The 27,789-nt window shown below is 40.5% G+C and overlaps 1 protein-coding gene and 1 long non-coding RNA gene across 4 annotated transcripts in view; one reads left to right on the top strand and one right to left on the bottom strand.

Annotated features, from left to right (window-relative positions):
* LOC106823155 (uncharacterized) overlaps positions 1 to 9,605 on the bottom strand; it is a 29,800-nt gene extending 20,195 nt beyond the window's left edge. The window contains exons 1-2 of one of the 3 annotated variants that reach the window (XR_001396071.3): positions 9,342 to 9,605; positions 693 to 2,098 (exon numbers count right to left, since the gene is read on the bottom strand). This is a non-coding gene — a long non-coding RNA (uncharacterized lncRNA). Of the gene's footprint in view, positions 1 to 692; positions 2,099 to 9,341 lie in introns of those variants that run through there. The other 2 variants (XR_011505140.1, XR_011505139.1) reach the window with 2 other exon arrangements.
* Positions 9,606 to 9,710: 105 nt separating this feature from the next.
* ZKSCAN8 (zinc finger with KRAB and SCAN domains 8) lies at positions 9,711 to 26,715 on the top strand. Its single transcript, XM_044776197.2, has 6 exons — positions 9,711 to 9,896; positions 16,108 to 16,620; positions 17,554 to 17,695; positions 19,497 to 19,585; positions 19,898 to 20,021; positions 20,693 to 26,715. Exons 2-6 carry the CDS (start codon positions 16,204 to 16,206, stop codon positions 21,652 to 21,654), a joined length of 1,734 nt encoding a protein of 577 aa, XP_044632132.2. The 5' UTR covers positions 9,711 to 9,896; positions 16,108 to 16,203; the 3' UTR covers positions 21,655 to 26,715.
* The last annotated feature ends 1,074 nt before the right edge of the window (positions 26,716 to 27,789 follow it).

Genomic DNA, 27,789 nt, shown 5'->3' with positions numbered 1-27,789 from the left:
TGCTATGTGCCAAGCCCTTCCTCTAGGTACCGGGAATACCGCAGGGAACAAGATAAGATCCCTGCTCTTATAAGCCTACATTATAAAGGAAGACAAACAAACAAGACGAATAGCAAATAGGAGTAAGTGGTATGTAGAATACAAACAATGAGTTGAAATGAAACAGTGACCGAATGACTACCACAAGTAGTCAGAAAAGTCTTTTCTGGGGAGCTGACGTTCTAACTGAAATATAAATGTTCAGCTTTGGGAAGTTCTGCAGAAGGGCATGCAAAGGCAATAGCTAGTGCAGTCTTTAAAGGAGGAATGAATCTGATGTGTTACGGGAACTGAAAGTAGGTCACTGTGTCTCAAGATCTGGATTAAGGGGAACCTGGCATAACATAAGGTCCGGGAGGTGCTTGGCACACACTAAGTATCAGCCGCGACCATTAGCGGTGTCAGGTCTTTTCGTTAGCATCATGTTCAGCATTTTCTTTCCCTCAAAGCTGTTTAAATCAGTTAACTGGTATTTGATCTTCATGAATTCACTGCGTTGTGGCTGTTGTGTTTCAAAATAAGACCCGTAATGTTAACAATTACTACAATTCTGAACTGCTCCCTAAATAGCTAACCCCAATCCCACCCAGGACGGTCCCGCCTGTCACACCGGTGGAGACCACCACACCTGGCGCCCTCACTCCGACACTCACCCGCCAGCCCTTCTCTCCCGACCGCCTCCGGCTCCTGACTCCGGGCCCAGCGCACACCGCCGCTCTAGCACCGGGCCGCAAACCCCTTCCCCAGCCCGGGGCGCTCTGGAACCGTTAGCAACCGGAAGTGATTAGGAGCCGCGAGAGCTCTGAAAAAGGGCGCCGGTCTTTCCCTGGTCCAGAAACACTGGGTTCCCGCCTGGAAAGAGGCGCAGCGCCCCCACGTGGAGGAAGAGGAGACCTGTTTGGGGGCGTCCGGGAACGCACTGTCCCGGAGCGGTTCGGACGCGGTGGACCGCTACAGCGGCATTCTCGCAAAGCGCATCAACCGAGGAGCTGCGGAAACCTCCAGGATTCCACGAGAGGCCCGACAGTGACTTTGGGAACAGGCTTCTGCCGCGGCCTGCAGCTTCCTATCCGGGCCCTCCGCACAGCTGTCAACCGCAGTCTGCGGCTTCCCAGAGCGCGGGTCCGGCGGGCCCAGGCACGGAGTGGGCCGAGACCTTAGGGGCCTCCGGGTGGAGGAGGGGCTGTACGGAGCCGCCGCCTCAGCAGAGACCCGAGCGGCCGCGGGCGGGCAAAGAAGGCTTCTGCCGCTGCAGTCCGGCCGGCCGGGTGGCGCCTCAGGCTCCGGGCAGGGGCGGGCTGGGGAAGGGCGCGAGGAGCGTCCCTCCGCTCACGTCTCAGGTTCACCGACTGTACCTGCTCGCTTCGATCTGCCAGGACTTTGTGGCCTAAGAAAGACGAAAATTGGCCTCTGTTTAAACTTCTCTGATCCTTGGGGAAAATGAAATGGGCGAAGAGTACTGGCGCTAGAATCCTTTAAACCGGGATTCAAATTCTGGCTCCACCGCTCTCCAGTTAGGACCAAGGGCAATTTTTTTAACCTCTATAAGCCTCGGTTTCCTCGTTTGCGTTAAATCAGGATAATAACATAGTGCCTATTTCATGGAGTGGTTGTGACGGTTAAGTGAGAGTGCATGTAGAAAAGCAGTCTTTAGACTTTTCCCTCCGCTCCCCAGAATCTGCTGTCTCTCTCCTTCATGTCAGATGGGACTCATTTACTGTCACTTTTCTGGAGCTCGTGTGAAGAAAAGTGCAGGACTTGAGTGGGGGAGAAACCAAGAAGAATGCTAAAGATTGACGATCACTGTGAGTTTCAGAGAGGTACTCATCGCAGCAGTTTCTCCTCACTTGGCACCTAAAAGGGGTAGGCTCTTGATAAGTACTTACTTGGATGAATGCAGACAGATCTAGGGGAAGGAATTAAAAATAGAACAGAGGAGCAGGCCTGGTGGCGCAGCAGTTTAGTTCGCACATTCTGCTTCTCAGCCGCCAGGGGTTCACTGGTCTGGATCCCGGGGCAGACATGGCACCGCTTGGCAAGCTATGCTGTGGTAGGCGTCCTACATAGAAAGTAGAGGAAGATGGGCATGGATGTGAGCTCAAGCTCAGGGCCAAGCTTCCTCAGCAAAAAAAGAAGAGGACTGGCAGTAGTTAGCTCAGGGCTAGTCTTCCTCAAAAAAAAAAAAAAAAAAAAAAGAACGGGAGTGGGAAGGTGAACCAAACTGACTAAATTTAGCTAGTTGGCAAAACAAGTCAAACCACTTTTCCTGTCAGAAATATATGGCACATCTGCATATTTCAAGGGCCACTAAGTACTGGAAGTGGGAGGGAGATCTCAGAATAAATATTAGACACCTAAGCTAAGGAAGCTTATAGTCTGTTTGAAGAGCAAATGTAACAATAGCAAGTAATGACAGAATGTGATGAGTGCCAAACAGAATGATAAAATCCTGAGAAGAGAGAGACCTTTAGTAGAGTAATAGACCAGTGTTTATATTGAGTAGGGAGCAATGAGACAAGTCCTTTGACTTGCAAGTACTGGAGAAATGTGACAGTGATTATGGGAAAGAGAGGTTCATTCTAGACAATAAAAGGCAGACAGGATTGCTAATAGTGGAAAGAAAAAAAAACAAATGTCTAACAATAGGGGAATAATTACATATGCCATATCCCATTATGGAATACTATTCAGCCATTAAAATGATAAATTATCATTGAAAAAAGCACTGTCAGGACAACATATATTCCATTTTTCTTGGAAGAAAATTGTTGTATATAAAGATGCGAGTAATTATGTGTGTCACTTGTGCATGTAAAGGAAAAAGATACACTCCAAACTTAACAATGATTGCCCCATATTAAGAATTGTGAAGATTTTATTCTATTTACAAGCTAAAAATTTAACTTGCCACAGTTTCATGGATACTGGCAGAAGTCACTAGATTCCTGTGTTAGAGACAAAGCACTTTATTTAATGACAGAGGCATCATGAGCTTCATGTTCCCCTTGTCCTCAAGCCCACAGGGGTGATGTGGTTGGCCCCAGGTGGATGCTGCTCATACAATGGATTTGCATCCTAGCAGAGGAACCCCAAGCTTAGGAAAACTAAATCTTTGCCCAACCTTTCTCCAGAGTGAGACATTATCTTAATTATCCTGGTAGGGAAACAAATCTGCTCCAAAAGGAGATACAAACATATTTGAAAAGATAATCTGAAAGAAAATCTGACAGAAGACTTGGAGAAATGTGAGAGATTCTTGGAGAATTGTTTCCCAACACTCTAGGTAATAACATTTGAGGGTAGAGGAGATGTCAGATTTGACTTTATATACATCTAGATTCTAATGTTTATCATGTTTTAATTGTTAAAAAATAAAAGGCAAACAGAGAAGTTTACATTTGTTTTAGTAAGCAATAATGAGCTACTCAGGGTCAGTGACTGGGGGAAGGGTAACGATATTTAAAGAACATGAATCTATTAACCATATCTGGGATGGACTAGAGTTAGGAAGACTGTCTCAAGGCTGCAATCATGTAGGTATGAGGTAATTAAAACCAAGGATGCTGGTTATATTAATGGAAAAGAGCAACATTTTAAAGGAGAAATCTGCTGGCTCTGATGATTTCTCCTTTATCTCCAAATTTCATCAGGGTAAATCAAGGAGGCCTCTCAAGACTGTGTAACTTGGAAATTGGTGATATTGTTAATAACATCCAATGGCAATTGCATAGAGAGTTGAATTTAAGAAGGAAAAGGAAAATCTCAGGTCCAGATGGTTTCACTAGAGTTCTACCAAACATTCAAGGAATAAATAATTCCTATCTTATATAATCCTTTCCAGACAACAAAGATAAGGTTACACTCCACTCATTTTATGAGGCTTGCTTATCTTCGATTCAAAACCTGACTCTGACAGTCTTATTCATGAACACGGTTACGAAAGTCCTAAACCAAATATTAAATTGAATCCTTCCAAAATATTGGAAGGGTGACATTCATGATGACCAAGTTGGATTGCAAGCATGGATTAACATTAGCAAATCAGTGTAATTCACACTAACATGTTAAAGGAGAAAAACGGTACAATCATTCAATAACTTTAGAAAAAGTGTTTGATAAAATTTAATATCCATTCATAATTTTTTAAATTAGCAAATTAGGTAATTGAAGGAGATTTCTTAGTCTGATAAGGGGTATCTACAAAACCTACAGAAGAAATAATGATGTTACTTAACTGTACCTCCCCATGTGCTTTTCTGTTTGTCAATTATAATTAATTTGATTATTTTATTCCTTATTTCAGAGCTCTTCTCAGAACCATCCTATCCAAAAAATCCCACTTGAAAGTGGTTATAAGAGAAATCCTCTCATTTTCCCTGCTAACATAGGCCCTCTTCTTATAGTCCTTAGTGTATATTTTTAATGCTGAAATCCAACAGAATATTCTGTTATATCCACTTGGACCAAATTGGCATGGGATTACACAGCTCTCATCAGAATTCCAGTTCCCCTGAGTCAGCCAAGGTGCCATTGCCGTGTTTGGGAAGCATCATCCTCAGAGCTTCTGCTTCTTGTTGTATAGTTTAGTTGGACTTATAAGAATCTTCGCATTTCTTCTCATTCCTTCCTGGCCTTTAACCACTCCCTACTCACTCCACAATGAATCCCAACAGGTGCCCCGCCATCCCACCTGCTGTCACCCTATCTTTCTTCTGTCTTTTCTTTTGGTTCTTTGCATTACTTTCCTGAGATTCTTTCCCATGCCTTTTGTCACTCGTGTTTGCCTAACTCTCTGGCTCATCGACCCTATATAATACTTCCCCAAACAACATCCTTGGATCCAGTCTTCCCCCACCTTCCACTTGAAGCTGTTATCAATGGAATAGGCTATTCTCTGTTTCCAGCTTCTCTCTCCTTTTGGTCAATCCCTATCTCAAACTTTTATGACTTTGCGTCAATGTATACACCTATGTACCTTCCCTTCCTCTCTCTACTCACTACCACCTCCCACCCTGGATTTGATTTAAAGCTGCTTCCATCTGGACCATGGGACTCCCTAGATCAAAGCCAGATCTCATAATAGCAGTTTAGAGTCACCACTCTGCAGTAATATCAGGGATACGGCAACACCAATCTCAAATCAAGTAGATGACTGGAGTCAGCTCCTAGCTGCAAAGCTGGGCCTGTGCCTTTGGCATCCTTAGCCCAGTAGGCCTATCCATCAAGTCTGCAACTTTGGCCCTGCTCACTGTTTTGCATTTTTATTCTGTTTCTGATCAATAGAGATCCATAGAATATTTTAGCCTATGTGTGTCTTTTATTTCCTTGTGTATATTAATCCATCATTTCTGTTTAGGGCAGCATGGATTAAATACTTATATACTCATTTGCCTAGAAGCAATCTGCCAAGCAAGTCTTCAGCATTCATTCCCCAGCTCATCTATTTAAAGTTTTCTTCTGTTCCCTGAATTGTCTGTTTCTTCTGAGGGTCAGATCTCTTTGTTACTCTTAACCCTTTTCTTTCATGCTCTGCTCTTGATTTTCATTAAATGTTTTCTGATGTTTGGTGCCTGTTTATATTTAGAAATGGAGTCCTGTGCTGGTTAACTTAGGTAGTGTGAGTTTCCACTGAAGACGTAGGAGGCTGCTTCTGCAGACAGGCCTTCCTTTAGAGGGAGTGAACAGGGAGCAAGCAGACAGGCTTGGGGACCTACACAATTACCAAAAATGAGAACCACCTTCTCTGGGGTGGAGAGCTTCAATGCACTTCACTCCTAGGCAGTGCTGTCTGTATTTTTCCTCCTCCTTGTTCTATTGTAGAGGTCTAGAGTCATCTCAAATTTTGCTATGCTTCTTTCTTAGGCCTCAGTTTTCTTAATAAGAGCCCTCCCATTTGTTTTAGAAAGCAGGTATCAAGCCATAGCTAGAGGACGAGGGCCCCAGAGATACCAGTGAGAAAGGGAAGATATCCAACTGTCCCAAATGCAGTTCTTAAATGAATGACCCACCCTTACCCTGTGCAACTGCTGATTCCGAGGTTAGAACTTCTCCAGGCTTCCTCTGGAGATGGACACTTGGCCTTGGTGTCTTGCATGGCAATTATCTCTGCTTCTCCAACAATCCTATCCCAATTATTTATTCTTTTCCAGAAATTCCTTGAAATTTCTGGTCCCCTCTTTGTTTTCTAGCACTGTTATTTATGTATGTACTTGTTTTTTTAGTTTTTAGTTTTTCAGTCATTTAAGCAGGTTCTTGGGAGGGAGAGGAAGTAGATATATATATATTACTCTTCCAACTTGAACTTGAAACAAGCCATGTTCTTGCCTCTCTACCACCCTTTCTCCCATTTTCTCATTTTTACACACCCCACTTTTAGATTCTTAGAGAAGGCTTTCTGATTAAAGCAAAATTTGAGCAAGACCTTGAAGATGTACAGGGTTTAGGTAAATGGAGAGAGTAGGAGGAACTACACTTCTAGAAGAGGGGAAAGTGTGAGCAAAAGTGTGATACTGAAGAAAGAACCAGATATGAGAATCCAGCCACCTTCTATTAAGACAGACATTAAAGATTTGCAAAAAGGTGAAATAATTCCACCCCTTTCACTAACTTACTGTGTTTTGGAAAATATAGTTAAATTTCATAAAATATGTTACTTAAGTTAACATGTAATAGGTTGTTATTGTTATTTTAAGGAATAAATATTTTTTAATTCCTCCGTTTTAATGTGAAACACAGAAAATCTCAATAGATATGACCCACATAAACATAAGCTCTCTGAAGTCCTTACTACTTTTTAAGAGCATAAAAGGAGTCATGACCAAAATATTGGAGAATTACTGTGATAGTCATATAATATATATGAAGCAGTCCTTCTGAAGCTAAAATGCAGAGCAACTTAGGAGAATCTGGGAACACCTTTGAGGCCCTAGGTGTGGAAAATATTTGGAGTCTTATTAGAAATGTGTCCCCTGCTTATACAAATAGGGAAAGTACACGTAACCAGAGTCTAACTTCTTTTTGTACTTTGATGGGGCTGCTATTGTTGTGGGACCTAGCAACTCTAGGAAGTTTAAAATGTGTCCTCTAATACCTGGTGTGGCTAATCCAAGTAGTGGTTTAAAAGGGTTAAGTGCTTATTTTCCATAGTAAGAAGTCAACAGAAAATGCATATTACCTATACATGAAAAATCAAGAAATGGCAGTGTTAGCATGTTATTTATAAATATAGAGGTTAATAACAAAAAAGGAAAGAGTTAATGTAGTTGTCTCTGGGAAATAGATTTTGATGGGGATGAGAGGAGTGAGGCGTGCTGTCTTTCACACCATAAATCTGAGAGTACTATTTAATTTTAATCATTTTTAAATTTTATTTTTATTAATAAAATGCACAAATCAGATGTGCAGCTCAATGAATTTTTACATATGTATGCAACCACGTAACCACAACCTCAATCAAGGGTAAATACTTCTTGTCTTCTGTCACCACAGATTAATTTTACTTGCTCTTGAACATGTTATCATAAGGCTACTTTTATTCAGCATAATATTTTGGAGATTCGTCCACATTGTTCATTTGTCAGTAGCTCCTTTTTACTTCTGATTAGTATTCCACTGTATGAACACAACACTATTTGATTCTCTATTCTTCTGTGGATGAACATTTTCCAGTTTTGGCCTATTATGAATAAAGCTGACGTGAACATTCTTTTTGTAGACTTATGTTTTCACATCTCTTAGGTAAATACCTAGGAGTGAGACTGCTGGGTCATGTTTTTCAAATTATGCCATTTTACATTCCCACTAGTGGTGTATAAGAGTTCTAGTTGCTTCATATCCTCATTAGCACTTGGTATTGTCAGTCACCTTAATTTTAGCCATTCTAATGGATGTGTAGTGGTAACTCATTATCATTTTAATTTTATATTTTCCTGATGTATAATGATATTGACTACCTTTTCATGTACTTGCTGGCCATTCATTTATCTTCTTTTGTAAAGTATGTGTTCAAATCGCTTGCCTATTTATGTTGGTTTGTCTTCTTATGATCAAGGTGTGAAAGTTCTTTATATATTCTGGATACCAGTTGTTAGAAATATATATTGCAAATGTTTTCCAGTCTGTAGCATCTCCTCTCACTTTCTTAATGGTCCTTTTTGTTGAGCAGAAGATTTAAATTTTGATGAAGTCAAATTTATCAATTTTGTATTATTAGTGCCTTTTGAGAAATCTTTGCCTAGCTCATAACACTATTTTACTTCTAAACTACCTATACGTACAACTTTGGTTTTAAAAAATTATTTTCTTAAGTAAAAAAAGAAACCAAGAGCAGAGTTCTAGTCTGTTCCCAGTTACCTCCAGTAACCATCCCAGCAAAGAGGCAGGAGCTATGAAATAAAGAGCAAAAATAAGCGCTTTGAAAGAATCTTGAAAGAATCTGTAACTTCTTGGTGTTGTTATTTACTTATTTTGTTGTGATGATTAGATGACAAAACACTTAAAAACAAATCAAAACCACTAAGATTTGATCTTGGTGGGTGGGCAAAATATTTTTGGGTTACGGTTGGGGACTGGATAAAATATTGTTGGTGGCTATTAGAAGGAACAGATAAAGAGGGGAAATTACGGTGAAGATTGGAGGGACACCTGAGTACTCAGAATAAATGGGTGGTTAGTAAAAGTGCTGAAGGAATAAAAACGTGGGATCAAAACAACAAAAATAAAAGACATTTCCCACAACCACCACCCCTGAAATCCTATTTAGTCTGAAAGTTAAAACTTTAATACAACGGGTATAAAGAATGAACATAGATTTGTTTCCCAAATTTTGTGGTATTAAAACTAGAGTCGAGAGGCAGCGGTTGCCTAGTGGTTAAGTTCTGCGCGCTCGGCTTCAGAGTCCCGGTTCGCGGGTTCGGTTCCCGGGTGCGGACTTACTACACTTGTCAGTCACGCCGCAGCAATGACCCACACACAAAACATAGGAAGATTGGCACAGATGTTAGCTCAGGGCTAATCTTCCTCAAGCAAAAAGAAAGCTAAGCTGAAAACGCAGGTTTTTATGAGATTGCATTCATTAAGATAGGAAACGGTGGAAAATATGTAAGGATTCGAAAAGAATTTATATTCAATTACAATTTTTTTTGAATACTTAACAGTATAAAGTGTACTATTACTAGGTGCCATAGAAGCTTTTAAAAACCATGAACTACGATTAACAGGAATTCCTCAAGAAATTTGCAGTCTATGTTGGAGGATTGGAGATATTTATGAAGAGAGAACAGAAAAGTACAGGGGTATCTAACCTGGCCAAACGCGAGGTCCAGTTAATTAGCATCACAAGAATCCTTAAAAGTGCACCCTTCTCCACCGCCTTCCCAGCTTCCTCCTGTTCCCAGTCCTGGGCTCCGCACGCCTGCCGACCGGCCCGTGGGGACCGTTACCCTCGCCAGCGCCAGCGAGCGCGCAGAGCGGGCCCCCTGCGCGGGGCAGAGATGACACAAAGGTCCGTTATTCCTCAGGACGTTCATGGTGCCCTGTAGTCGTGCAACCCTGCGTCGCGCACACACGGGAGGAATCCGGCGCACCGCCTACCGCCTAAGAGGGGCGTAGCCCCTCCGTCCCCGCTGTCGGCCGACCATAGAGCTTTCAGACCTCCAGGATTCCTAGAGAGCTTCCGGAAGTGCCTGTGGGGCAAGATGCGTGTTGGCCGGTGTTGTGCCGCCGCAGGTTTGGAAGTTAGGGGCTGGAGGGGCCTGGCCCGATTACAGCTTTCGACCCGTTTTCTCCCCGCCCTTCCTCAGGTGCGCCCACCCTTGGCAGTCTCCCTTCCCCACCCTGGGCAGCCCCTGGAACTCACGGTGAGTACGCTTGGGGCTCTGGGCCGGGGGAAGGGGAGCGCTTTGTGGCCAGACCAGGCCGCAGCCGAGGACAGGCCTGAGGGGTCTGGAGAGGGGCCCGAGCCGAGGTCGGAGTCCCTGGCCGCTTTAGCTGCCGGCGCAGGCCGAGTCCGCGCCCGCAAACTTTTTGCTAGGGAACCTTTTATTGTCGTTCTCTTTCTTCGTGGCTAATCGTTTTATAGTGTTATTTGCAGTTGAACTTATTTATGTTAAGATAGTAAAACGCCCCCACGTTATCTTTTACCCAACTATTTCCACCATCTCAGTTGTTTTTACTTAGCAATTTTGCATTTTTCACAGTAAAATTGTCACTTTTTTAAAAAAAGAAAGATCTGTTTTGCTTTTGGAAGCCCCACTTATCCACGGAAACGTATCTTTGCTCTTAAGTTATTCTACGCTTTGTAGGGTATACAGAAAATGGTGGTGTGTTGACTGGATAATTGTACAAAAGAAACATTTTTGACCACCTCAAGGTAATACGGAATTCAACCTTATTCAGCTTACTTCGTTTATTAAAGCTAACTGAAATAGATGCCTGGGAACTCTTTAGGAGGGGCCCCATTTCCAAAACTCAGGTCACTCATGAGTAATTTTTGTCAGGCAACATGAAGACGGCCACCACCACCTCTAAAAACAATGGATATTTCTGTTGTTTGATTAGTTCAGTTAAGTATATTTATGCAGTAATCATTGTTTTAGCAAATACACACATATTTTGAATTTTTCTTGTGGTTAAGTGTAAAATGTGGTAGATGTTAAAACGTTCAGCTTAGAGGTTTGAGATAACGATAAAGCACAGTATTTGCTTCACCTACCTTTTCTTGATCTTTAAAGCCTGGAAAATATCTTTCTTGTTTTGTTTGTTTTGTTTTCAGTTCCCAAACATCCCAAATTAAACTTAGTCTGAAGGAAGAAAAAACATTCCTTCTTCATCTGTTGAAAAAATAATGTTGTTAAAAGCTGAGTTGTGCCTTTAGTAGTCCACAGGATTATCGCATTTGAGATGGCAAGAAGCTTTAAAGATTGACTGCTTGAGCTTACTAAATCAGTAAACTTGACTAGGTATTAAAAGAGGATGTAAAAAACAGTTTTTATCCAGAAGGTGCTTACCTACTTAATACACAAGTGTATACACAAAACTATTTGAGAGGAAGATACATAGTGGACTAATTTGTAGTATATATCTTTGTACTTGGTTTGTTATAGATTGCAGTTGTCCAAAACTGTGTGATTGGCCAGGGAAGAAAATAAAACATGGAAAATTAGCTACTAAAAAGAATAATCAAGATGGGGAATGGAGGAGATCTGTTGGCTGATTTGGTATAAAATATGAACCTGATAATTAGATGACTTCCATCAGTTTCACTGTTGAGACGTTATTTAATATCATTTATTATGATGATATTAATATATTGATTTAATGTTTTAATATGTCAACAATATAAAGTTCTTGAATGGTGCACACTTAGCATTGAAGTATTTTATAGCTCGTATTGACGAGGATTGATTATAAGACAGAAGATGGCCAGTTGTTCAGCAGATAAAGACGAACCTTGGCTTTGAGGAAATTCATAAGAAAACAGGGTAAAACAATGACTGTGCAGCATCACATTCTAGACAATTAGAGCTTAGAATTTGTCCCATAGTAATGACCTTTTAAGCTTTTAAACCATAAATAGCTATTGTAAGAAAATTTAGGAATTTATTAAATTTTAATTGATTTTCAAAATAAATTATTTTAAAACTATGAATGTTAATCTTGTCTGTTCAAAACAAAATTGATTACCCCTTGTCTCATACCCTCCACAAAATCTCAACCTCTTGCCCAAATTCATTCTCCCCTCAAAATTTCACTATTCCAGGAAATCCCCCCACTTCTCTATAAAGTCATCACCCATGAATTAAACCCTGTGATGTGAATCACCATATTTAATCTTAGCTCATGCTTCTTGGTTTTTCCTGTCTGTATTTTACTCCCCATACTGTTCCCAGCCTTGTCTAATTTTAAAGACAGTTTTCAAATTCCCTTCCTTTTCTGTCCACACTCTCTAAGTAGGGGTTCTTAACCTTCCTGGAATTCTTGGATGGGTGTCAGGTCTATAAACTCTACTGAAATTGAATGTAAACTTTCGTGCCTGTGGGCTTTTTTCTGGGGAGAAGTTCTGTGTTTTCATTAGATGGAAGAGACTGTGAACCAACTCCACCCTGCCTTCGCCCCAAAAAACTCTGAAAGATAGAGGCACTGCTTTGCAGATGCATGTCAGGCACTATGTGTAATCTGATTTTCCTTCTGATTGCCTATCTTTTCTTTTCCTTTGTGGACTATAGGTCTATAGTTTTACCTTGGTGTTAGCATCTCTTGCCAACTACTTTTGGACATGCTACCTTTTGTTATGCTCTTCTTCGTTCTCTACAGTGCTGCCTTCAATTACATTTTTCTTCAACCCATGGTCTACAAAGCTGCCATTGTGATCTTTTTGGCATACAAATATATAGCTTCCCTGCCTAAAAAGAGATAGAAAGGAAAAGGTCACTGCCACAAACATTTGCAAGAAAACCATGGCCACAGCAGACATTTGCAGTACTCTACACAATGTGATAAATCCTGTATTTGGATGGTGTAGAAAATACCTTGGCAAGAATGAGCACTTTAATCTGCTTGGGGAGGGGCAGGTGTTGGGTGGGGATGACAGAGAAGACCTCATGAAAAAGGTAATAGGTAAGCTGAGACTTTTAAGTTAGAGTTGAATGGTTTCAGCTAGACCAGGATTCCTTGGCATTGACACTTTGGGCCAAATCACTCTTTGTTTTCGGGGGGCTATGTTATGCATTGTAAAAGGTTTAGTAGCATCTCTGGCCTCTACTCTAGATACTAGTGGCACCCCCTCTCCTCAGTTGTGGCAGATGTTTCCAGACATTGCCAAATGTCTCTGAGAGAGGGGGGCAAAATTACTCCCTATTGAGAACCACTGAGCTACAGTAAAGAGCTCTGCAGCAGAATGTAGGTGTGAGGAAGCCACATTTGGAAATGAGTTTGAATGCTATATGCTTTATGAAGGTGAGTTTATAGCAGATAAAGTTAGGCAGGTTTACATATCATAAAGGGCCTTGCATACCATGTTGAAGAGTTGGGTTTCCTGTTGAAAGATTTTTAGGAGGTGAGTGATATTACATATTTGTTAAAACAGTCTCTGGCAGTATATTAGTCTCATAGGACTACTGTAACAAAGTACCACAAATTGGATGGCTTAACACAACAAATTTATTCTCTCACAACTATGGAGGCCAAAAGTCCAAATTAAGGTGTTGGCAGGGCCACACTCTCCTAGCTTCTTGGTTGTTACTGGTAATCCTTGGCATTCCTTGGCTTATAGCTGCCTAACTCCCTCTCTGTCTCTGTAGTCACATAGCTGTCTTCTGTGTCTGTGTCTTTACGTGGCCTTCTCTTTCTGTGTGTCAATCTCTATGTATCTTCTCCTCTTCTTAAAAGTACGCCAGTCATACTGGATTAAGGGCCCACCCTAGTCCAGTATAACAGCATCTTAACTTGATTATATCTGCAAAGACCCTATTTCTAAATAAGGTCACATTAACGGGTACAAGAGGTTAGGACCTCAACATGTCATTTTTGGGGACATATTTCAACCCACAACAGGCAGCTTTGCAGAACACGAATGGGAGAAAAGCATAACCAAAAGCTGGAAGACCGCTTAACACTGCAGCTGCAGTGAGAGAGAGGTCCGATACCAAAGACAAAAGCCATGGACGGAAATCCCATAAAGAAATGGAACTCTGTAATCGAACTCTGTGGACCTCAGGTCTTGTATCTAAACCTCACTCTTCAACAAACATAGATACATTCTCTGTTAAGTATTGTAAATAATGGCCCTCTGATGTTCTTCAATTCTGTCAATAAGATAGAAGATATAGACCTCTACTCAAGGGGAACGTACAGTTAAGTTAGGAAGTCAGAACTCTTTTCCAACTAATAATACACAATTATGGGAAAAGTAACATTAAAGTAGTACACATTTAAGAACTATAGTGTAAGAGGGAAGTCACTTCCGATTGGAGTCATCAAAAAAGGATTTTAAAGGAGAAAGCATTTTATCTTGTCCTTTTAGAATAGGTAGTTTGGGCACTAATGAAAGAAGTCGGAGAAGACGAATAAATGGAGAGATGTATCGTGTTTATGGGATGGAAAACTCAATATTGTTAAGATATCAGTTGTCCCTTAACTGAGCTGTAGATTCCACATAAATCCAATTCCAGGATTTTTTTGTAGGAATGAAGAAGCCAATTCTAAAATTTATATCAAAATGCAATGGAAGTGGAAAAGCCAAAACAATTTTGAAAATGAACAACAAAGTTGCAGGACTCTTAGTACCAGATTTCAAGATTTTAAAAGCCACAATAATCAAGGCGGTTTTATATTAATAAAAGGGTAAACATATAGGTCAATGGAACAGAATGGAGATTCCAGAAATAGACCCACACACATATGGTCAATTGATTGACAAAAGATACAAAGACAGTTCAATGGGTAAAGGATAATCATTTCTGCAAATGGTGCTGGAACAACTTTGTATCTGTATGTAACAAAATGAACCTCCCTCCGTACCTCAAGCTCTATACAAAAATTAGTTCAAAATGGATCATAAAACTAAAGGTAAAACCTAAAACCATAAAACTTTGAGAAGAAAACAGGAGAAAATCTTCGTGGTCTTGGATTAAGCAAAGATTTCTTAGATATGGCACCAAAAGCACAATCCCTTAAAGAAAAAAATCACAAACTTCAAAATAATTAGGGATTTCTGTTCTTTGAAAGGCACTGTTAAAAGAATGAAAAGGAGGAAATATTTGCAAATCACATATCTCGTAAAGGACTTGTATCCAAAGTATGTAAGGAACTCTTAAAACTCAATAATAATTAAAAAAAAAACCCTGATTAAAAAAATAGGCAAAAATTTTGAATGGATACTTCACCAAAGAAGATATGGATGGCAGATAAGCACATGAAAGGATGTTCAACATTATTAGTAGGGAAATGCAAATTAAAACCATAGTGAGATACCGCTACACACCTATTAGAATATCTAAAATTTAGAAAAAAAAATGTTGATGAGGATATGGAACAACAGCAATTCTCACATATTTGCTAGTGGAATAGAAAGTTTTATAGCCACTTTGGAAAACAGTTCAGCAGTTTCTTACAAAGTTATACATGCACTTACCATATGACCCAGTAATTTCACTTCTGGATATTTACCCATGTGAAACAAAAACTGTTCACAAGAAAGTCATATGCAGATGTTCGTAGTGGCTTTATTTGTAATCATCAAAAATGAAACAACTAAGAAATCTTTTCACCTGAGGAATGGATAAGGAAACGTACATCCATATAAGGAATAAACTACTGATACATGCGACAACATTGATGATCTCAAAATGTACTTAGCTAAGTGAAAGATGCCAGATTCAAAAGGCTACATACTGTATGATTTTATTTATAAAACATTCTGGAAGGTCATTAGTGTGTTAGACTAGACTTTTGTGTTATAGGTGTTGATAGGGCATCCAGGTTCCTTGGAGATGGAAAACCAATGCTGCAAAGAGAGTTGTAGAGCTTTAAGATAAGAGGGTCCATAGAAGTTCACCTTGAGACAGGAGGGAAGATGAGGAGCACAGATAGGAATGAATGTTAGGTGGAGAAGAGGAATGTGTTAGGACAGTTCTTGATGATACCTTGAGCTAAATTATATGGAAATTGGTCTCTTCTGTTGAAAGTGAGGGTCAAGTTGAGAGCTGAAGTGTGAAGAAACAGTACAGCTGGTGTAGCAAACGCTGAAAAGAGTTAAATAAGCAGCACTGAGGGTCAGCTGAGGTTAAATGCATGCTTTCTTAATTAGACCCAATCTACATGGTTTCCTGACTTTGTTTAGCCCTATTACACGTCCTTAAAGAGAGAAAGCAGAAGGAAGGGGTTATTCCTCAGAAAGGTTTGGTGTGGCAGAAGGCTTAGAAGGTAAGGAGTTACTTCTGAAACAGTGAAGAGGATCACTTAAATGCCTGAGCCATGAAGTCCACATCATGGTAGGGAGCCTGATAAGATATCTTAGTAAATTATTATGACCTTTGACTTGCCTTAACACTATTTGTTATTTTCCCCAAGGAGTATCTTTAAAGAAGAGACCCTCGGAAGGGTCTTCTCTTAAGAAGATTATAAGAAGGTAGTGGAAACAAGCCTCCTGAGCTTTTCCGGCCCTAAATGGCTGCAGAATCAAGAAAGTCTTTAGCCCCATCCCCTCCAGACCAGGCTCCTGAAGAGGACCTTGTAATTGTTAAGGTGGAGGAAGATCATGGTTGGGACCAGGAATCAAGTCTACATGAAAATAACCCTCCTGGCCAAGAGCTGTTCCGCCTGCGCTTCAGAAAGTTATGCTACCAAGAGACACTAGGACCCCGAGAAGCTCTTATTCAACTCCGGGCACTTTGCCATCAGTGGCTGAGGCCAGATTTGAATACCAAGGAGCAGATCTTGGAGCTGCTAGTGCTGGAGCAGTTCTTGACCATCCTGCCTGAGGATCTCCAGACTCTGGTTAAGGAACATCAGCTCGAGAACGGAGAGGAGGTGGTCACGCTATTGGAGGATTTGGAAAGGCAGATTGATATACTAGGACGGCCAGTAAGTAGAAGGAGGTGTGCATGCTGTGACTGTGGGAGTCCTGGAAGCTGGGTGGGGGGACATTGGCACCACCATGGAAGTAAATGCTGAGCACGAGTTTCTGTTATAGGAGAATGAAAACAGTTGTAGTATAGTATGGCTTGTATTTGTAGAGTTCTTTTTAGTTTTGTAAAGGATGTAAATCCGTATGTTATCCTCAGAACATCTCTACAACTTATTGTCCCTGTTTGCCAGAAGGGAAACTGATGCACAGAGAGCTTAAGTTACTTTTTCAGGGGCACCCAAATAGCTAAAGGTAGATCTGAGACCAGAACTCAGGTTTCCTAGTTCTTTATCAAAAATTTTTTCCACTGAATAGCACTGCTTTAAGTTTCTGTGTATCATTCTCCTCCTCCTGCCTTGAGAGTGCAAAATATTTTTTTCTTTACTTTTACTTATTTTTTTTTTTGAGGAAGATTAGCCCTGAGCTAACGACTGCCAGTTCTCTTTTTGCTGAGGAAGCCTGGCCCTGAGCTAACATCTGTGCCCATCTTCCTCTACTTTATATCTGGGACTCCTACCACAGCATGGCGTGCCAAGCGGTGCCATGTCTGCACCCAGGATCCGAACCTGCGAACCCCGGGCCACTGAGAAGCGGAACGTGCGAACTTAACCGCTGTGCCACCGGGCCAGCCCTGAGAGTGCAAAATATTGATGTTGTGTGCATCAGGGAGGGCAGTAGCAGAAATCTTTCCCGTCAGTACTGAGCAAAAATGATGCCTTTCTATGGTAATCAACATATTTGTGTTCCTTACTGCCCCTAGGAAGTAAATGAGACTCTGCTTCTCCCTTCCCCAAGCATGTATCCCTGTAGATGTGCTCTTGGTCATCTTACATTGTTCACTTCATTTCTCAAAGGGGTGCCTTGTAATGCAACTGTCCCATTGTTTCCAGGTCCCGGCGCGTGCACATGGACATAGGGTAATGTGGGAGGAGTTGGTGCATTCAGAATCTGCACCAAAGTCTCCAGATACTCAGCTCCAACCTGTGGCAACCCAGCAGAAATCTCCAGTGCTCCAAGGGCCACAAGAGAGAGGTGAGGGGCCAGATTTTATTGATGAGGGTAGGGGGAAGTAGAAAGGAAAGAAAGTACATTTGGAACACCTGTCTAGTTCCTGGAGAACCAAGAACTAGAATCAGTTCTATTTACAGACCAGTCATATGATCTGGTTTAAATATTTATCTAGGCTTCAAATACAGACTCTCAGTTCCAGTGGTAAACTAACGTACAAATTAAAGAATTTGGGGATTTTTAGGTATTCACACATTTCTGTTACCCCAATGTATTTACAATGTAGGCATTTTTGAGGTTTTGCTGGTATCATCAAGCCACTTTATTTGTAAATATTTCAGTTTGTATTTCCTCAAACAAGGGCATTTTCTTACATAACTGCAATAAATTCATCACAATTAGGAAATACAACACTACTAATCTAGTCCAAAGTTCATATTCACATTTTCCCAGTTGTCCCAATATTGTTCTTTCAGAGTCCATTCCAAGATCACACTTTGCAATTGGTTGTCATATTTCTTTAGTCTCGTTTAATTTAGAATAGTTCCTCAGCTTTTCTTTGCCTTTCATGATCTTGACATTTTTGAAGAGTACAGGTCAGTTATTTTGTGAAGTGGCTGCAAGTTGGGTTTGTGTGATGGTTCCTCATATTTGATTCAAGTTGTGTGTATTTGACAAGAATGCCCCACAAGTGATGATGTATTCTCAGGGATACAACAGGAATTTGTCCTATTATTGGCATTGTTATCTTTGATAATTTGTTTAAAGTTATTCTTGCTAGGTTAATCGTTGTAAAGTTACTATTTTCCCCTTTGTAATTAATAACTAATTTGTGGGGAAGACACTCTTGGGTCTATGTAAATATCCTGGTCCTCATCAGACTTTTGTTGCTAAAACACTAGTTTTAGTATTCACTGATGCTTCTTGACTGAATCAGTGATTACTAAGACTGTTACAAAGTGATCATTTTCTCTTTCTACGTTTATTTCCTTATTGTAATGGAGAGTGTTCCCTTCTCATTTTATTATTTTTCTAATTTATCAGTATGGTCTCATAATTCTTACTCCATAAATATTCTATTACTGTCTTTATTTTTATGCTTAAATTGTCTCAGATTTGGCCAGAGGAGGCCCCTTCAGTCTGGCTCCTGTGCCCTTTTGACATTTCCCTGTCATTTTTTGAGAGCTTCCTTACTTTCTTACAGAACAAGATGTTCTACTCTCATCTTGTACTTGCCTTGCATTTCTTGTTTTTTTAGTAGTTCTATATAAATGGATTTTTAATATTTCTAAAGAAGCATAGAAACATTTTCAAGTAATAGTATAATTATTAAAGTTCTAAAGCGTGTTGCCCAAGACACAGTGGTCTATGTTGATTCTGTTGTTGCACACTCTGGTATTTATGGGAAGAAGATACTGGCAGTCGTGGTAGACATTTCAGAAAGGTAATAGAATTAATAGAGAGAGACTGGTTCTCATATTCAGTTTGCCAAGAGATCAAGACCTAAAGAAATACTGTATACAGGCACAAGGATAGAATATAGCTTTGGTGGTGGAGAAGAAATTGTAAGGCGATCCCTGTTAGGAGACCAGCACACTTTCTGTTTTTGACATGTAGCTTGAGGCTGAGTGGGGCGTCAAAATGCTTGTGTTTTGTGGGCAACCATAGGTATGGATCCAGAACCCACGATATCAGCATTTCATATGCAAAATCTCTGGTATGCATATCTTCTGAAATACAAATAATTGTGGAATGGGTTACTCCTAGCTCCCCCAATCGCAGGACAAGGCTGGTATCATTCATAGCTCCTTTTCTCCTCTCTCAGCCATATCTACTCAGAGTCCTGCCCCTCCCCAGAAAGGAAGTCCTGGAGACCAGGAGATGACAGCTACACTTCTTACAGCAGGATTCCAGGTGAGTCGTGCTCCTTCTCACGGAAGTCCCATAGCTCTATTTGGCAGTGTTTGTGGCATCTACCCCATGTTTGGACTGTCTGTAGCAGTACTGACGCAAGAACTTGCCCCAGATTCTTTTGAATAGAGACAGATCGATACTTGATTTTCCCCCAATAAATCTTTTCTTCCCAGCTATTCAGATCCCTTTACACAATACATTCCCACCTCTTGATTCTCTCCAATTGTCCAACCGTGGTGGATCTCTCTGACACTCTGGGTTTGAGCTGTGGAACAGTCCCAGTCCCCAAATGGGGATCTTGTTTTGTTTCAGACTTTGGAGAAGATTGAAGACATGGCTGTGTCCCTAATTCGAGAGGAGTGGCTTCTTGATCCATCACAGAAGGATCTGAGTAGAGATAACAGGCCAGAGAATTACAGAAACATGTTCTCCCTGGGTAAGGAGAGCTCTGGTTATTATTATCATTTAAGTTTTTTGTTCATTTGTATTTTATGTGTATGGTAGCTCTGAGCTTTCTGAAAGACATATTTGAGTTTAAACTCAGCATCTAATAGAGAGATACAATGTTGAGACTTCTTGAGGTCTAAAATGAAACTTTTATTCTCCCATACAAGATTTACCTTACAGTTTGTAACTGGGTATTGGTCTCTTTGCCAGTTGAAAATTGAAATCTTTTAGTGCTCTCTGAGTTCACTCATTTCTTCTGCTCCCAGTTCCCATAGGATCTTTACATAGATTTCTCTCACTTCGGCCTGAGGCTTTCTTCCATTTCTATCCCACTCCTTAGATCTTTTAGTAGTTCTATATTCCTTCCCACTCCCCAACTTCCACTTCTCCTCAGTTGGTACCTTCCCTACTTTAATACTCCTTCCAACAACCCTCTTTTTTCATAGCACTTCTTCCCCAGGTGGCCTGTCGTACTTCTGTTTGACCCTGCTCACATCTCCCTATATTATGAAGGCATTTTGAAGACAGATGGAAGCTTCACATTTACTTATAGCTATCCATGTGTGTTTTCCTTTTCCCCTATCTTGGATTCCTTTCTCCTAACATAGAGAATAGCAAGTGACATTGACTTGATGTTTATTTATTACATTTTTATTTCAGGTGGTGAGACCAGGAATGAGAACAGGGAATTAGCTTCGAAACAGGTAATATCTACTGGAATCCAACCACATGGAGAAACAGCTGCCAAATGCAACGGGGATGTTATCGGGGGTCTTGAGCATGGAGAAGCTCGAGACCTTCTGGGCAGATTAGAGAGGCAGCGGGGAAATCCCACCCAAGAGAGACGACATAAATGTGATGAATGTGGGAAGAGCTTTGCTCAGAGTTCAGGCCTTGTTCGCCACTGGAGAATCCACACTGGGGAGAAACCCTATCAGTGTAATGTGTGTGGTAAAGCCTTCAGTTACAGGTCAGCCCTTCTTTCCCATCAGGATATCCACAACAAAGTAAAACGCTACCACTGTAAGGAGTGTGGTAAAGCCTTCAGTCAAAACACAGGCCTGATCCTGCACCAGAGAATCCATACTGGGGAGAAGCCGTATCAGTGCAATCAGTGTGGGAAGGCTTTCAGTCAGAGTGCGGGCCTTATTCTGCACCAGAGAATCCACAGTGGGGAGAGACCCTATGAATGTAATGAGTGTGGGAAAGCTTTCAGTCATAGCTCACACCTCATTGGACATCAGAGAATCCACACTGGGGAGAAGCCCTATGAGTGTGATGAGTGTGGGAAAACCTTCAGGCGAAGCTCACATCTTATTGGCCATCAGAGAAGCCACACTGGGGAGAAACCATACAAATGCAATGAGTGTGGGAGGGCCTTCAGTCAGAAGTCAGGCCTTATTGAACATCAGAGAATCCACACTGGAGAAAGACCCTATAAATGTAAAGAATGTGGGAAAGCTTTCAATGGGAACACTGGCCTCATTCAGCATCTGAGAATTCACACAGGGGAGAAGCCCTATCAATGTAATGAGTGTGGGAAAGCCTTTATTCAGAGGTCGAGTCTCATTCGACATCAGAGAATCCACAGTGGAGAAAAACCTGAATCCATAGGAGTTTAGGAAGAAACTTCAGTCATAGTTTGGGCATTATTCAGCATTAGAGAAACCACATGCCAGTAAGAGGTCTTTCAGTGTGGTAAAAAGGCAGAAAGTTTGTCATCATTGTAACCTTACCTAGGGTCAGAATCAATAGTGGTGGCAAAGTTAGAATAGCTCTTCAGTAGTTTGGGCCCAGTGCCTTGATGCAGGTTGATTAGCTTGACATTCTTGCAAAGTATCTGATGGAGTGGAGCTCCCGATGGCCTAGTGCATCCTTTAGAAACTTAAAATAGCATTAGAGCAAGTTGCTTGTCGTGGCTCGAGGCACTTAATTTTGTTTTTTGGGTGAGTAGCTGTAGGTTTGAGAGAGGCTGCTCCTAGTTCCTCTGCTTTCTCCCATCTCTGTGATCTCCCATTTATTCCCCTGAAGGTGCACTTGTGCTCCTAATCTGATCTAAGAAGCTGCTTTAGAGTGCAGAGCAGCCTCTGTATAAGACTTATATTTGTATTTAGCTTTCTAAGATGCTAGTTCTAGGGAAATTTTTACAGACACTTAGTGTATTTATGCTTAAGTGCGCATTCTATTTTATTCCAATGTTCCTGCTAGTCAGTGGAAATCCATGTTCCCATGCAAACTCAGAATGCTATATTTTTAACAGCACTCCAGCATTTTTCTTCATATATCACCTTCACTGACTCCACTGAGTCATTGAGCATCCATACGTATCCTTCACAACCCCCAGTCCCAGTACCTGTGTCAGCAAAGGAAGTGGACGCATTAGTGATGGTTGTGGGATGTTGCAGAGAAAGAGGTGAGTGGAGACTCAGCCCAGTGGCTCTTGAGCTTCGATGGTTGTACCTTTTGGTGGCTTCTGGCTCTCCTTCCTACCTTCCCACTGTACACTGTGGTACAAGTAGGTGTTTACACTATCCTAGTTAGGGCATCACCTGGGAGAAAGAGGAGACAGAGGTGCTTGAGGAAGATAGTAAAATCCTTACAAAGAATGTACACTTGTCCCTTTAGGCCCATTACAGTACTGCTTTCTCAGGTTCCTATCAGTCTGCACAAACCCCCTGACCAGATGGTCTGTCACTCTTGTCATTACCCTGGATCCACCTCCTTAGATGGCCTCAGCACCTCACTCATCATTCTCCATCTGTTTCTTGCCATTTGTTTTATATATCCACAGTGACAATCTGTCAAATACTTCACCTTAAAATTCCTCATTCTTCTGAATTCTGGTGTACTCCATCTGTAATCCAGCAAAGGCACAATATTAAACTCATCATCATCAAGCACTGTATTTCATCTTTGAGGCTTTCACTATACCAAGGGATATTATGTTAAGTAATGAGGCTAGTTTAAAGTAACACACCAGAACTTAGGCATCCAAACGTGGGTTGTCCTTTAAATTGAGCATTCTAGTTATTCCAGTAGTGCTGTTATTCCAATAGTGCTACCACTCCTCCGCATATTTGGAACACTCCCCAAATTCCCATTTAATAAACCATACAAGGAAACTCTCTATTACTCTTGAGTCACATCTCATTTTCGACCATTTGATTACCCACTTACTCACCAGATTTGGAATTGAGTAACTTATGGCTATTTCCAAAATTGGCTTTCAAAATTGGAATTGATTCCATTAATACTATTCAGAAGAATATGACCTACATTCTGATGAAAACTCCAAGAGAAGTTACTCAATTTCACCCTGTGGCTATCCTCAACAGGGACCACACTCATTAATCACGTTATTTTATGATTGCTATTTTTAAAAATCAGTCATAAAATCGTACATCATAGAGGTCCACCTTTTGGATCATAAATTCCTTCCCTGTAACATCCTTTGTCTACCCACCCCCTCATGGTCCACCTTCACCACTAACAACATCAAGGTTATTACACCTATTTCATTGAGCCATTGGTACCTACTTGTCATTTGTCGTCCTGGTTTCCTTGGTTAACTTTTTCAAAACAGTGCTTTCCATTATGCTTTATTTTATCGTCCCTTCTCTCTTTTCTTTGTGTTTTGCGGGGGGTTTTTGCCTATAGATTACCATTCCTAATTCCCTTGTAGTTGAAATTTCAAGAAACCAGAAACTAATATACCTGGTTGTCTCTAGATCCATGCTCTCTGTTTAAGTTGTGCCTTACCATAACTCTGTGCAAGATACTAATTCTGCCTGAGGCCAGTGCTGCCTATGTACAGATATTACATAGGATGAGTACATTGTCAGGGGGAGAAAATGTGTGTATGCATGTGCTTGTACACACACACACACCCCTCTCATATAGCGTAGAAGAATGTTTGCCTTCTATTTCATTGAAAGCTCTTAGCAGAGCAACATACTGAAATAACTATAGATGTACCAGTTAACATCTCTTTACTCAGAGTAATGTGTAGCCAGCTTACTTAAATCTCAGAATTACTATGCATCTGGCAGAAATTCAGAGAAAAGAAAATATAACCAGAAAGATTAATGTTATATTGGGATGAATGTGAGAAAAGACACGACTTGAAAGAACTATCAAGGTTGATTCATCACACCTGTAGAAATAACCAAGTAGTATGAGACAGTAGAAAAAGGCTGTTGTTTCTTTGGGGCATACGTAGAAGTCCATTCTTGTTCTCCACTTCTTACTCATAGCATTAGAATATTGTTGGTCAGTCTATAGGACCTTATTTTGAGCTCCTAACTGTGAGGGACATGCACTAAGTTCCTTTATCCTGCAGATTCTCTTTTTATGCTATTAATCTGAAATGCACTGTTCACCAATACTTTCTTCTTGCATCCTCAGCTTCTCATTATAGGACCTGATATGATGAAGTGGTTCTTCTGTAACTCTGCTGCCATCCAACATAGTCCTAGGAGAGAGGCATCTTAGGTTTCAAAGATTTTCTCGGTTGAGCAAGGTGACAATGCTAGAATGTATTGGTTGATTCCCGTATGGAACACTTCGCTTTGCACTTGGTTCTAAGTCTCTAGACAATAATAGCTGACATTTATTGAGCACTTACTATGTGCCAAACCATGTTAAGCATTTCTCATGCTTATGATAGATATAATTATTATATTCCCTGTTTTATAGATGAGATGAGGCTTAAACAGTTGAATGAGTTGCCCAACATCACATAGCTGGTAAGTGATAGAGCTGGGATTCTAACCTGTACAGTCTGATTCTCGAGCCTGTGCTCCTGACCACCGTGCTACCATATCTCTAATGGACACCCTAACGCTGGTCAGCCATTTAAAAATTATGTATCCCTGGTCATAGGAGGTATAGGGGAAGGGAATGTGCAGTATAGTTGTAAGTCCATTACAATTACTGGAAAATTGGTTGAAAAATGCCATTTTGGTTTGTAATTATATCATCTTTAAGTGTTGATACTTTTGATGCTTTGTAGTACTAGAAAGCTAAATTGTGCAAGTAAAACATGTTTAAAAGGGTAACTGGGAGGATGAAGCAATAATAACTTACAGTTTCAAATACATTTCTCTCTAAACTGCCCCAGGGAAAGTAGAATGATGGAGGGAAATGAGATATCCATGTACAAGGCCAGGCAGATGGACAGTTAGGATGACAATAATATCTTCATCTACAACATAAAATGTAGAAATCCTTCAACTTCACTGCCCATTTCCAACAACCATTTTATTTTTCTTCTATCAGTCATGATTTTTCAAACATGTCATCCATTGTTCAACCCCATTTCCTCATTCATCTGTTTTTAAAACTTCTCTTTACTAGTTTTTGTACTCAGTATTCCACTGAAATGTTTTCATAATCACTAGTGGATAAATATTAATACCTTTTCTGGAGCTCTTATCCTTCTTGGTCTATATTTCATACTGTTGAAGTTCCCCTGCATCTCAGGAATTCTCTTCTCTGGCTTGTGGGATCCTTTTTGGTCATATTTCTCCAATTTCTAGCTTTTATTTATTGGTCTTTTTTCTCCTTCTCTCTACTGAAAATAATCCCCATGTCTTAATTTTATTCACTACTTCTATACTCATTCTTAGTTATCTATTTTGATTGTTTGCACTTACCTCCTATATTTCAGTAACTTAATATTTCCTACCTTGTGGGTCATCTCTTAACTTGTGGACTTTTCCACAGGTCCCTACACAATTTGGTATTTGAAAACAGAACTCATCTCTCTTGTCCCCAAGCTCCCATTTTCCTTTTAAATAAGCATCGTTACTTAACTTCTTTACCCTGAATAGACTCACTACTCTTCATATTTCTTATCCTAGTCTTGGGTAAGTCTTTTTTTGCTCTCCACTCTCCAAATCCAAAATCTTGCTAAGTCATTCAAATTTTTAGTCAGTTTTCTCTTTGAGGTTGGATCTTTTACATTACTGCCATCCTCTCGTAGCCCTCTGCAGCTCTGTATCATCTGAGGCCCAGGTTATTGTAATTCTTTCTTACCAGTTTCCTTGCTCTCAAGATCCTCATTTTGTATGCTTCCAAGATGGTCCTCCTCAAGATCCATTTTCATTAGGTCTTTTTCACTCAAGAACACCTAGCACATAATTTCCTATGAGAGCAGTGGTGTTCAGTGTTCTTCATTACCTTGCCCTCCATGCTTAATCTGCCTCAGCCCCATTATTCTCCAGCATATTCACCTTGATTTGTCACGTTCAAACTTCCTGTGGCCTTCCACTCTTGTCTTATAAACCCTGCCTCTGTGCCTTTCTCATGCTATTCCTTTTGCTTAGATTGCTCTTTGGCCCCAGCTCAGTTGATTACTCCCTTCAAAGCCTTGCTTCCTTTATATCTTCTGAGTGAGCTCTCCCTGACTGACTTCACCTCATACTGAGACCTCCCTTATTCCGTGCTGCCTCAGCACTTATCCTTTGAGTTTATATTGTGGTCCATGCACTTACTAATATGTTGCTTTGTAATTATTTTCTAGCACTCTGTATTGTGGTTTCACCTTTGTATTTATTTCCAAATTAAATTGTAAGCTCCTTGAGGGCAGGAATAATAACTTTTACATTTGTATCTCTGCACCCCCTAGTGCCTAGAACAGTGCTGAGCACACAGTAGGCGTTTAATAAATGCTTGTCGAATTATTGTGTGGATTATTTATGGTGTTACCTAAAGAAATTTTTAAGCCGTTTTCAAGGATGTACTTTTCTTACCACTTTGTGTGCAGATGTATTTCCGTAGTACATCGGTAACTGCCTATACCTAAGACTAAGACCAAAAAATCCAACTTTCGGAGATTAGTGTGAAAGCTGAAATACGAAGCTCTCCATTTGTTTGCCCAGACTTATTTATTGGTTAAAAAAGAAAGAAAATAGGAAACTCTAAAGATTACTGTGTTAAAGTTATCATTGCAAAAGTGCTTGAGGATAGGGTTTTGTATCTGAAGTTAGACCAGTGGTTCTCAACTGGAGAAATCTGGCAATGTCTGGAGACATTTTTGGTTGTACCATCAGTGGATGGCTGGGATGCTACTGTCATTTAGTGGATAGAGGCTAAGGATGCTGCTAAAAACTGCACACACAGGACAGCCCCCACAACAAAAAAATTGTCTGGCTCCATATGTTTAATAGTGCTGAGGTTGAGGAACCCTGGTCTGGATATCTAAGAAAAAGAATAGAGATCAAATATTAACATTACAATTACAAAAATTAGCTATGCCAAGCTTTAAGAGAATCTTAAGTGTGTATATATTTTGTAGTTTATAAGATTATTTTAAAAAAGCTTTAATGTTTGGAGTTCACAGCAACATACATGTTGGGGTGATGGTAAACAATAAAATTGCTGATGATGATGTTCTAAGGTTGCTTTCAGTATCAGATCTGCCTCAATCCTTATACCAAGTGGAAGGTATCAGAGGAGTAAAGTCTAGTTTTAGTCTTCCACATCTTGGTGCATTATATAAAATCAAAGATAAAACACTGGGGGCTATCTCTTTAGCAGGGGGCCTGTAAATCATCAAAGATTTACCTTTGGGGACAAGACATAACCCTCAACAGTCCCTTGGCTTTTGTATCTGAAGTTAGACCAGTGGTTCTCAACTGGAGAAATCTGGCAATGTCTGGAAAATCAGCCACTGAACAGGATTAATTACCAACTCTCCAAGGAAACCACAAGCCAGAATGTTGTCAGAGTTTGTCAAGTAAAACACATTCCCACTT

The sequence above is a fragment of the Equus asinus genome, chromosome 8 (assembly GCF_041296235.1).
Source record: "Equus asinus isolate D_3611 breed Donkey chromosome 8, EquAss-T2T_v2, whole genome shotgun sequence".
Lineage (NCBI taxonomy): Eukaryota > Metazoa > Chordata > Mammalia > Perissodactyla > Equidae > Equus > Equus asinus.
Note: the sequence above shows the minus strand (reverse complement) of the source record. Positions and strands in the feature narration are given on the sequence as shown.